Genomic DNA, 13,014 nt, shown 5'->3' on the forward strand with positions numbered 1-13,014 from the left:
GTTGAAAAAAATCATATTTTCCTCATCTATTTGTGATTGTGTACCTTTATGTGTACATTTTTGCAGAATCATTTGAAAGTTGCAAATATTATACTACTTCACTCTTACATATTTTAGCAAGAATCTCCTAAAATTAAGGACATTCTCTTAGGTAACCAAAATACCATTATTGCACTTAGAAAATCAATAAAAATCCCTTAATCATATTCACTGTTCAGTCCATATTCAGATGTCTTTAACTGCCACAAAAATGTTGTTTTTAAATCCTCACCTGAGGGTATGCTTATTCATTTTAGAGAGAGGGGAAAGAGAGAGAGAGACAGAGAGAGAGAGAGAGAGAGAGAGAGAGAGAGAGAGAGAGAGAGAGAGAGAGAGAAAAGCATCTATTGGTTGCCTTCCATAGGTGCCCTCACCAGGAGTTGAACTCTAAACCTAGGTATGTGACCTGATAGGGAATTGAACCTGGAAACTTTCAGTATATGGGGTGATGCTCCAACCAACTGAGCCACACCGGCCAGGACAAAAATGTTTTTTATAGTTATTCTTTTCAGGATTCAATCAAAGTTTACACTTCCATTTGATTATTGTGACTCTCATTGATCTTTTTATTTAGAATAATGCCTCCTCCCTTATTTTTAAAATAATACCAATGAGCAGGCCAGGTGAGGTGCTCCTCCTTTTGGATTTGTCTATTTCCTTATGATATTGTTTAACATTTTCCTCTATCCCTGGCAAACTTTTCTGTAAAAGGCTAGATAGTAAATATTTATACATTGCAGGCCATTTTAAAATTATTTGGAACTACTTTAATTATTAAAGTGAATTCAGCAACTGCTTACTGAACACGTGCTAGATATGAATGTGAACAATAGATAAATAAAATATCATAGTGGACATAGAACCATAAAGGAAAAGATTGATTACATTTAAAACTTTTGTACTCAGAACAAAGTAAAATAAATAAAAAGACATATTATGTGTTAAGAAACTATAACACAGAACAGAGGATTAATTTTCTTAATCTAAATATTTATTCTGAGGAGAACCAAGATGGCAGTGTAAATGCCAATACTCACCCCCTCCCACAATCACATCAAAATTACAACTAAAATACAAATAAGAACTGCCTGAAAGCTGGCTGAATGGAAGTCCTACAACTAGAGAAGTAAAGAAGAAAGCACATTGATACTAGTAGGAGAGGCAGAGGTGTGAAAGGGAATTGGGGAGAGCAGGACCTTGGAGAAACTTGTGCACATATATAAGAATGTTCACAGCAACATTGTAATACACCATGTCTGGACATAACCCAGATGTCCATCAACAGCAGACTAGAGAAGTAAGCTAGTGTAGTCATATGATGGCATATTATAGAGCAATGAAAGACATGAACCACAGCTACTAGTGACAAATGGATGACATTTAAACCTAATACATACAGAATGATTCCACTTATAAAAAGTTCAGAAGTAAAGGGTCAGGGTAATGCTGCCTCCAGTGGAGAAAAAGAGGGCCCATGGACAGCTGGAGTGCTACGTTTTGACTTGGGTGTTGTTACATGGGTGTTCATTAGTCTGTAAACTGTTCTTTGTGTGTATTATGTACTCTTCTGCATGCATGAGAGAGATCAGAGTGAAAAGAACAAAAAAACAAGGTTCGCTATCATGCAGTGTAGTATGCTCTTATATATGGTTTTGTTTGCGGGGAGGAGAAGGAAAGCATTCCTTAACATATGCTACATGGAAAAATTCTGGAAAGGTAAAGTGTGTATGAAGGGAAGATGAGATGTACTTTTATGTTATTTAAATTTCTTACCATATGCTTATTTTCAATAGTTTTATAACAAAACTTCATAATAAAATATTTGAGTAGTCTAGTGATTTACCATTTAGTCCTGAAGCAGAGGGCATGTTGAGGGGAGTAGGGAAGAGAGAACAGGATCGTTTCTGAGAGGGCCCTTATTTTCAGCCTGACCACATATTCCTCTCTTCATTTCCTCCCTCTTCAGCAGTCTCAGATTTGCTCCACCTCTGATGGGCACCTCTTTCTTCCCGTAAATTACAAATTACTCAGCAAATGAGTGATGGAGTGAGAATGATATGGAGCCCACAGAATTAGGTCAGCAGATGAAGTTTTTAAAATATTAGCTAGATACTTTACATACTTTGCATAGTGAGGTAAAATATGACTCAATCTTCATTCTCCAACTGCTATTCATTGATGCAAAGAAAGAATGTACCTGCCTTAAGATGAAATTTAAAAGAAAGGAATTATAAAACAGGATGCATTGTGTGTTTTCAATCTAGAAAAACATTTATATTAAAAATTGGATTAATACTTAAACAGCCTCAGATATCAATCTGAAATGAAACAGTTTCTATCAGTTCAATGACATGACTCTTTAAATTTTCAGTAACAAAATGTATTTCATGAATGTTTCATATTTTATGCTGAAATCTATTTATCTGGTACAATAAAAGGAATGGATTGTTCTATGCCTAATTCAGAGCCAATTTTCCCCCCAGTAGTTAAGAGTCAATCCTAGTACTGAGTTTATTAGCACAAAAATAAACATGTGACAGTTTGGAGGCTGTTAATGTATTATCTTTAATTTTTTAAATAAAGGTTATATGAATAGAGGATTTCAAAGAGTATCAAATTAAAAGTGACTATTTCTGTTTATAATTATGTCTTTTAGTTTCTGAAACAGAAATTATTTCAACAAGAAAAACAATTTCCTTGTGGGGATAGGAGTGTTGATAGGCTTTGTTTTTTATTCATATCTATCGGACTTACTCATAGTCATATTGATTACTAAATTCAGTAGTGAAACTAGTGCTAATACATTGGCATTCTCTCAATTTGATATGTACAATTTATTGCAGTTACTTGCTGTGTTTTCTTTTGTCATTAGAGACTTAAAATTTACAAGTAAAATAGTTTTGCTCTGAGAAGTATTCTCTGCTTTTCTATAGAAAAATAAATTAATATGCAGATTTGGAGAGAGCACTTCCTGAATTAATGGTATGTCAGTTTTCATATGAAACTATGTCTCTGGCAATGATTTTTCTTTCTACTTTACAGGTTGGCTTGGCTTCTATTCAGGAAGTTCAGAAGCATCTTTTGCTTAAGGAAAAAGTTATCTTAAAATCTTACAAAGCTTTAATGAACTTGCTTCAAGGAAAAGAATGTAGTACATCAATTGCAGAGGAGGTAAAATTAATCATGTGACTGTTTTATCATTTTATTAATTAAAACCTATTGAAGAGTTATTTATTTAACTTTATTTTTATTTTCGACACTATTACAGAAGAATTATTTGAAATGGAAATTAGAATATAATAGAAATACTCAATGGATCAAGAAGCAAAGTGGCAGGGATTATTAATGGTAGGCTTTTATGTCATTGAAAAATATGTGATTAAGAAGCCAATATTTTACCAATTTGCAAGTTATTCTTATTCAGTAGGATATCAAAATCTCAGTTACCAGGAACCTTGGGAGAATAAGTCCTTTTGTTTAAAAAATATTTAACAAAACTCTTTTATTTGTATAGTTTGAATAGAAATTACTCCTAATTGAATTATATATTTTCTGACTTCTTAAGCAAAATTACTGAACATTATTTAAGCTTGTATTAATGACACAATTTTATCATTAGTATAATTGTTGTTCTTTTAGTCTCTTGCATGGTTCATTTTTAAGGATATTTATTTCTCTGGTTAATGTCCCTAAATTGCTCTGATTTTTAGCCCCTATGTCTGCTTTTTATCATTTTACTGTCATTTTCTTTGGGGTTGACCATCATCTGAATCTCTTTAGTACCTTTTAATTATTTATGCATGTACAGTAATGTAGAAAGTTAGCAAAAACTGCTTAGACTTCATAAAAATAGTATTTATGCACATTAGTTCCCCCAGAGGAAAATGTAACAAAGTTACAAATAAATCAAGAAAATCTGGGCAGTGCTTTGCTCTGACACTCTTCAAGGTTGACCATTCTTGTAATGGTCTGTATTTCAGTCCTAGAAATATGAGGATTTGGGTCCAAAATATGATTCTGTGAGTATAAGAAACATAACAAAGACCCATCATGTTACATTTCTGTAATACTCTTCTAGTTTTCTGAGAAACCTCCTGAAAGTCATTGTTAAAAGTCTCCCCCTTTCCCTTCCTTACCCCACCCCAACAATTTTGCCAGTATTAGAAAAGGGGAACAAATTAGTGCATTGAAACCATTGTGTGTGAGATACCGTTTGGCCCTTTACATGGTTAATTTGAACAGTAGTCCTGGCAGGTAGTAAACATTTCTGCAGGTTTGGGATGAATAGTCTGCCTCACATCTCACCGCTACTGACAAAGTGTCAGACTCCTAGGAACATGTGTAGTCCACTCTAGTGGAAGTGCCCTTATCGTTTTTTCAGTAATTGGCACATAGAGGGGTAATATAGATTAATGGTTAAGGTAGAGCATGGGCTCTGGAACCACTCTGCTTTGGTTCAAATCCCAGCTGTGCCCCTTGCTAGCTGTGTGATCTAGGACAGTGATGGCAAACCTATGACACATGTGTCAGAGGTGACACGCGAACTCATTTTTTTGGTTTTTCTTTGTTAAATGGCATTTAAATATATAAAATAAATATCAAAAATATAAGTCTTTGTTTTACTATGGTTGCACATATCAAAAAATTTCTATATGTGACACGGCACCAGAGTTAAGTTAGGGTTTTTCAAAATGCTGACACGCTGAGCTCAAAAGGTTCGCCATCATTGATCTAGGCTAGGACAAGGTACTTAACCTCATTTTTTTAAAATCTGGAAAATTTAGATAATAATACTATGGACCTAGGGGAGTGGTCAGCAAACTCATTAGTCAACAGAGCCAAATATCAACAGTACAACGATTGAAATTTCTTTTGAGAGCCAATTTTTTTAAACTTAAACTATAGAGGTAGGTACATTGTTATTAACTTAATTAGGTACTCCTAAACTGGCCTTTGCTAAAAACGTCCTCAATCTGATTGACGTATGTTCGCTGAGGTCGACCCCTTCCAACTCTCCCATCCACACTCGTCTTGTATACTTGTTTCGTCCATCTCCTTTCGTTCATCCTCTCTATATGTCCAAACCATCTCCACATACCTTTCTCCATCCGCAACACTACATCTTCTTTCACTCCACAACGTTCTCTAAAATTAACTTAATAAACTTTCCTTAAAGTTTTAAGTCTTAGTTAAACTATAGGTACGTTGAATAAGACTTGATATCATACTTAACGATATTATTTATTGATAAAATTAAATTCCTTACAATTTACCTTACAATATCCATACAATTAAATCATGACAATGACTAACAAACACTAATGTGAACACCTAAGAAAATGTTTCATTTTATAATAATAAAGCCACCAACACAAAATAATTACAATTCTTAGATTGATGACAAAAATACCTGTAAGATTTGCAGCTGGTTGGAAAAATACAGGTAACTTTATGCTTCGAGTAGGTACTTTTGTCACCCGCGCGTGATTTGCGGACGCGACTAGCACTAACCACTGCACAATGAGACTGCTGACTGACTGGCTCACTCAACTCCTGCATGGATCGCGCACGCCTCCCCCGCGCTGCATATCCCGCGGCCCACCTGTGCCTTGTCTCTGGTCGCCCGACCTACCGACACCCCCCACTTCTTCTAACGCCACTTCTTCAAAATAGACTCACTCAGGCCTAAAACCCACTTCTGCGCATGGTCCACGAAGTTTCAATCGCACTGTATATGCGCGCCCGCACGTGGTATTTTGTGGAAGAGCCACACTCAAGGGGCCAAAGAGCCGCATTTGGCTCCCAAGCCGCGGTTTGCCGACCACTGACCTAGGGCATTAGGGTTGTTGTGAAGGTTAAACAAATACAGAAATGGCATTAGAACAGTGCCTAACCTATAGTAAGCATTCAGTAAGTGTTGTTTATTATTATTATTATTATTATTATTATTATTATTATTATTACTACTATTCTTCCTCCTCCTCCTACTGTTACTCTGTTACTATTGTTATTAAAGTCCATATGTGTGGAAATGAGTATGGCTTGGACTTTAAGAATAAAATTTTAGCAATAACCGATCAGCAGTCCAAAGATACAGTAGTTTAATCAGTTTTATTCATACAAAAGTTAACATTCATAGGTTTAATATAAGTCACTGGTAAGATAAAGATTGGATTGTTTTCAGCATGCCTGGGGTACATATTGTTTGATTATTTTGAAGATGGACTCCAGGTTTATATCCCTTCTGTGTTGGATACCCTGTCTTTTTTCTAATTAGGCCATGCTTCTTAATCTGAGTAAATAGCTAATTATATATATATATATGTTTTATTTCAGTGAATTAGGTATAATCTATAAATATACATAATTTATTTTAAAATAATTTACACTTTTTTTAGTTTGGGTACATTTGGTAGGGTTTTTTTTTGCAATTAGTTACTTAAACATGCTTTTCTATAAGGAATGCCTTGTTACTCTTTGTGGTGAAGAAGAAAATCCTGTTCATACTTGTGATAAGAACTTATCAGGCAATCCTCAAGATTCAAAACAGCTAGTAGAGAAGACATGGTATCGTGTAATAGATGATAGTTTGGTTGTTGGAGTGAAAACCACATCTTCTTTGAAGCTGTAAGTAAATTCTAACATGATACTGTTATCTTTTTAAAAAATTTCTTTATTGATTAAGTTATTACATATGTGTCTTTATCCCCACATTACCCCTCCATCCCCCCACTCATGCCTGATACTGTTATCTTAATGTTCTAGAGCATCACTGTCCAACAGAAATAATGCAAGCCACATATGTAATTTTCAGTGTTCTAGTAGCCATATTAAAAAATGTAAATAGAAACAGGTGAAATTAATTTTAATAATAGTATATCCCCAAAATTATCATTGCTGAGGGATAAATAATGTTCTATATATATTTATTTATGTTTTATATGTTTTTATGGGTTTTTACAGAGAGGAAGGGAGAGGGATAGACAGATAGAAATATCAGTGAGAGAGGAACATCATCAATTGGCTCCTTCCTGATTGAGCCCGCAACCCAGGCATGTGCCCTTGATCGGGAATTGAACCAGCGACCTTTTTGTTCCTGGGTGGACACTCAACCACTGACCCACACCAGCCAGGCAACAATATTCTGTATTTAAAAGCAGATTTTATTTAAGTAATTTAGAGGAGTATAAAATGCAGTTTTTACTTTAGAAGTATTTGCATTCTAAATTATTGCCAAAATAAAGTTTTTTTAAAAAAATTAGTATTTTTTTTTCTTGTTTAAAGGAAAGTGGGGAGTGGGAGGCTTACCAGGCATTAATTTTACCATTTTTTCCATTAAAAAGTTACTTTCCTAAAGTCCAGCATATTTACAATGTTTTTGCTTTCTTATTTTAAGAGAGGTGTTAATTATAGGATTTTTAAAAATGTATTTGGCTTTTACACCTAATTTTCTGATACATTTTACATTTAAAATTAAGTTTCCTAGGAAAGGAGAGAATAAAATGTGTTGTTGTTTGTATGACATTTAATCATCTATTTAATTTTAAAGAATGAACTTTTAGACTAAACTAAACTCTGGATGTTTTACAGGCCTCTGAACCAGGTGACTTTATCGTTGTTAATGGATGAACCCCATAGCTCCAGCTTACAGCTTATTAAGTGTCAAAATAGGGTGATCAAGTTGAGTAGGGACTCTTTTTCAGCACCCTGCTCAGTGCCATATGAAAAAGGACCAGAGGCAAAAAGAATCAAATTGACTGTTGATATTGAGGAAGAGGATGAAGAGAGCTTTGTTTGTGGACAATCATCTGAGAAAGAGTGTGTTCAGATAGTTACTGCCGTAACATCTCTTTCGCCACTTTTAGCGCTCAGTCAGGTATTTTGCATTGTGCTGCTGCAAATTAGGGAGAGAGAAAATGATAACTCTTCTGAACATCGTTTTTTTCCATGTGGCAGACTTTTTTTAAGTCTAGAAGATTTTTCAAGTGGGAAATACCTAGTGACTTTTCCAAAGAAACCTATAGGTAATCTTTGTTGGTACTTTTTAATCATATACCAAATTGAATCAAAAAATTTTAAGAACTCTTATTTATTCGATAATAGAATTTAATGAAAAAGCTTGTGACGTGTTTTTCTTGTAGAACAAATGGAAGATCTCTTTGCACTTCTTGCAACATTGCAAAAAACTTGCTTCCAAATTACATCAGCCAGATATGCCCTGACTTCAATGAAGACATGGCTCTTGGAACACATGAAATGTGAAGTAATCAAAAAATTTCCAGAAATTTGCTTTTGTAAAGGGTCAGAAAATTTGTATGGGACACTCTTCCACTGGCAACAAAGGACACCATTTGAAGGGATTTTAATAATCTATTCCAGGTAATGCACATCAAATTGGAATTGGTCCACCAAACTTAGTATGTGGTGAATGTGTGGTCCAACAGGAATCCCCATGGTAGAATTCTGTGCCATTGTGGGACATGTCCGGGTCATTGCCTGGTTTGGCATGAATGGGCTGGTGGCCTCATATAAAAACTATAGCTGTTTTAATTTTGTTTGTTTTTGCCTTTTTTATTTTTGGTTGAATTGGGCCTAATAATTATTTTAAGATTTTTCCTTTACCTCTCCCCCTCATTGACATTTTTAAAAATATATATTTTATTGACTTTTTACAGAGAGGAAGGGAGAAGGATAGAGAGTCAGAAACATCCATGAGAGAGAAACATCGATCAGCTGCCTCCTGTACACCCCCCACTAGGGATGTGCCCACAACCAAGGTACATGCCCTTGACCAGAATCGAACCTGGAACCCCTGAGTACGCAGGCTGACGCTCCATCCACCAAGCCAAACCGGTCAGGGCCTCATTGACATTTAAAAAAAATAATATTGATCTTACTACTCAGAGAAAAAATTAATTAGGAAGCAACCTCATGAGTATTAAATGACTTGGTGTAGGATATGTATTTTATATTGCTACTGTCTGAATTCTATCAATAATCACATGCATGCATTATTGGTTCTATTCATTGCTAGAATATTTATACATGAATATTAATTGATTATAATAAGTTGTACACAACTGCTTTGTATTGTCTGAGTTTTGTAATATTGTGTGTTGTTTTTTTTATTTCCAGGAATCAATCAGTTTTGTTTCAGTGCCTTCGTAATCTCACCAGAGTTCTCCCTATAAACTGTTTCTTGAAAAATCTAAAATCAGGAAGTGAGGATTTCCTAAGTGATCATTTGGCATTAACGTTGGAGAAGGAATTGGCTATCCTTGGTTCTCTTTCTTCTGCCTTAGTTAAGGTTGAAAACAACTTGGTGCAGAGCTGTGAAGCAAGCAAAGAAAATAGTAGTGGTGTTCTGACTGTTTTATCAGACAGCAAAGAAAACATCCAGCCCTACAGAGAAGAACTTCAGAGAGAAAAGCAAACGTTGGGGATGGACCTAAAAGTGAGTGGTGCCCTTTATAGAGAACTAACTTTGCAATTAGCTGAGGTTCAGCTGAAATCAGACCTTACTGCACAAAAATTGAGTGGTCAGTAATTATAATCTCAATTTGATTATATTTTAAAATATTTTCCCTGCCAGAATAGTTTGATTTCACTTGGTTTTATTTCACATTACATGCCTCCTTTGTAAAAATTAAAAGTGAGGCTTTTTGTAGAATCATGTTTTGATGATGCACAAAATATCAAGCCTTAGGGCAGCACTTCTTGAACTGGGGCCATTTTGCCTCCCTCCAACCTTCTCCCCCCTTTCCTCACCTTCCCTGCCCAGGAGCATTTAGCTTGTTTGGAGACTACTTTTTTTTTTAAATGTCAAAAGGAGTGGACAGTGGGGAGGCTGACGCAGGGGTGCTATTCACATCTGGTAGGTAGGAGCCAGGGATGCTGCTAAATATCCTAGTGTGCACAGATGAACTCCTCTAGAAAGAATGATTCTTGCCCGGCTGGTGTGGTTCAGTGATTGAGTGTCGACCTATGAACCAGGAGATCGGGGTTCGATTCCTGATCAGGGCACATGCCCAGATTGTGGGCTTGATCCCCACTGTGGGGCATGCAGGAGGCAGCCAATCCATGATTCTCTTTCATCATTGATGTTTCTATCTCTCGCTCCCTCTCCCTTCCTCTCTGAAATCAGTAAAAATATATTTAAAAAAAAAGAATTATCCATCCCGTAATTCAGAGGTTGAGAAATCCTGCCTTAGAGTTACCACTTGAGAGAAGGCAGAAGTGCTTTAACAGTATTTTGCTCTAAATCTTTTTTAAAAACTTAAATAGTTCTTTTATTGTATTCTGCTTAATAAAATCTAGCTTATATGAATTAACTTCAAACAGTCAGAGTTGTCAGGATTCACAAGTTGTGTAAAGACCAAACTCTTATGGGAATTTAAATGGTGGACTGTCTGGGTGAGATCATTAAAATGAAAATGTTTGGACCCTTGTTCATTTAAATTGTATTAGAAAGTTTCTCTAAATTGTTTAAGTTTATAAGTATGAAAATTTTAGGCCATTTCTCTAAAAAGCATCTCTCTTTCAAAAGGTTAAGTACAGGCCACTGTTTTATTTTTTTTAATTAAAAATGCCTTTAAGCCATGTGAAATTCTAACTCTGAGAAAAACTAAAATAAAATACTCTAACTAAAATAATTTAAAGAATATGGTGTTTCTCACGGACTGAAAAATTTAAAAATAATTTAAAATTCACTTCAGTTAGGAAGTGATTTTTAAGGGATTCAGTGAGACATTTCAAAGGGATAAAAATTCAACTTATTCCTTTTTAAAAAAAATGAATTCTGGAGTAAAAAGAGAATGTCAGGAGAGGAAAAAAAGGACTCAAAAGGATATGGGCCAAGAGGAATGTTTCTGATCCTTTTTCACTCTAAAATCCTTAAGTGAGATGGAGGAAATAAAGATGATAATGGAAAGTGGTAATTCGTGCTTGCAGCTATGAAGTGCTAATTCTTCCCATGCCTTCAAAATGCTTGTACCTAATGATCTGATGATGCAAATGGGTTTTAGAAAATGTAGGTTATTTTCTTGTCTCAGCCTTTGTGATTGTCCGTATAATGTGCTCTTTTTTTTTAATTAATTCATTGCAAATTGAGACAGCTCTCTTTCAATGGAAAATATTTCAGACTTTCTGGAAGTGGAAATGAAATAATTTCAGGATTAATTGTGGAAATCTGGGAGTAGTATGTGTCAGTAGATATATTAAAACTGTCCATGGCATGTTCTGAAAGAACAACCAAGTATAAAATATAGGAACTAAATTAGAAGATGGAAGCTATCAGAAAACTAAGTACAATTTAATTGCCATAGTTTACTGGTAGGAAACTTAAAAGTAGCATTTGCTTATATTTTCTTTATAAAAGCAACCTAATGTTACTGGTATTAATGAAGATATACCAAATAACCTCTTTACTAGTGAGTTTGCTACTTCAATATATATCTTTACTTACTACAAACTAGAAAGTTTGAGGAAATGATGACGCCGTTCTCTCATGACTCAGTTGTCTGCCTCTGTAAGCCTGTTCCTCTGACTGCTGCCCTCATCATGAATGGGAAGTTCCTCTCAAAAACACAGTCCTCCCAAATCCACACTGCTGAAGTGAAAACCAGTTTTGCTTTGGAACAGAGTATTCCACAGTTTTCAAGCACAAAACTTTCTGTTGGCCTCCTGATCCTTTAACAAAGGAATGTGTGCAAGCCAACATTATTCAGTTTAGTGACCAGTTGGAGGAAGGAAAAAGAAATGCAACATTTATTGACTGCCAACTATGTGTAAAACAGTAAGCTTGAAACATACACACACACACATACATGTTCATGTTCATATCCATACATATATATGGGTTAATTCTTCACAGCAACCCATTAAAAGTAATTAGTATTGTCCCCAGTATGAAAAGGAATGTTAAACCAAATTAAGCGGGTGCATGCAAGCAACTTGAACCTGTGTCCTTGTTAGAAATTTTTCAAAATCAGCAGACCCTTTAAGAATTCTAGTAATGTACAGGCCCTGGTTGAGTAGCTCAGTTGGTTAGAGCTCTGTCCCAATAGGCCGGGGTTGCACGTTCAATCCTGGTTGCGGCACATGCAAGAATCAACCAATGAATGCACCAGTAAGTGAAACAATAAATCAGTGTTTCTCTTCTCTCTTCCCTCCCTTCCCCCTTCCCTTCCCCCCCTCTAAAAATCACTAAAAGTAATTTTTAAGAATCATAATACTATACAAGTGAATATTGTCTTGATAAAGCTTTGTTTTCCTTCTTCCATTCTTCCTTTTTTTGTTGTTGTTTTTTGCCTAAAAGTTGGGCAGTATCAGATATTGAGAGATATCCTTTTTTCTTCCTTGTACTTAAACTTGTAAAAACAGCCGTTTCCATTCTCATGGCATGAGTGAAAGCTCTTTTCTTGGATAACCCCATCTAGAGGACTTTAGGCTTTTATTGCTAAAGACAGTATGGTGCAATGGAAAGAATGCTGATCCATAAACATGTACTGAGTTGAATCCTTCGTCAGTTCTGTTTTCTCTTTGAGAGTTTCCTTGATCTGTTACTTGAATTGCTTACTCCCTTAACCAAAAGCCCTATCCTATTGTGTCGAGTATCTTCACAGTGCTAATTGTCTGGCCATCTTCTAGGAGCTTATTTCAATAATCGTGTTGGTTTTTATTCAGTAGGGTAGCAGGCACTATTCAGATAGTGAGTGTTTATAAGGGCCCGAAAATCAGACACCTTCTGTGCTGCACTGTTCAGATTTGTCCTGTGTTATACTTGTGAGGAGCTACACTGGACAAAGTACCTGTGTGCATAACTGTAGGTCAACATAACTGTGCTGAGTCCAGCTAGGAAATTTCTTTAGCATCATTAACTTCATCTTTAATTATCCATTTCACGGCAGCAGTCACTTACCCCAAAAGTATAAATGTGTTACTGGCCAGTAAAGCATACCATTAGCAATCAAGCAA

At 35.4% G+C, this 13,014-nt stretch overlaps 1 protein-coding gene across 1 annotated transcript in view; it reads left to right on the forward strand.

Annotated features, from left to right (window-relative positions):
- The window catches only part of FANCB (FA complementation group B), a 32,032-nt gene extending 21,662 nt beyond the window's left edge, over positions 1 to 10,370 (forward strand). Inside the window, exons 6-10 of the mRNA XM_059680485.1 lie at positions 3,082 to 3,210; positions 6,500 to 6,666; positions 7,630 to 8,063; positions 8,181 to 8,418; positions 9,175 to 10,370. Coding sequence (XP_059536468.1) covers positions 3,082 to 3,210; positions 6,500 to 6,666; positions 7,630 to 8,063; positions 8,181 to 8,418; positions 9,175 to 9,586 — 1,380 coding nt within the window. The 3' untranslated portion in view covers positions 9,587 to 10,370. The remainder of the gene's footprint in view (positions 1 to 3,081; positions 3,211 to 6,499; positions 6,667 to 7,629; positions 8,064 to 8,180; positions 8,419 to 9,174) is intronic.
- The last annotated feature ends 2,644 nt before the right edge of the window (positions 10,371 to 13,014 follow it).

This window comes from Myotis daubentonii, chromosome X (assembly GCF_963259705.1).
Source record: "Myotis daubentonii chromosome X, mMyoDau2.1, whole genome shotgun sequence".
NCBI lineage: Eukaryota > Metazoa > Chordata > Mammalia > Chiroptera > Vespertilionidae > Myotis > Myotis daubentonii.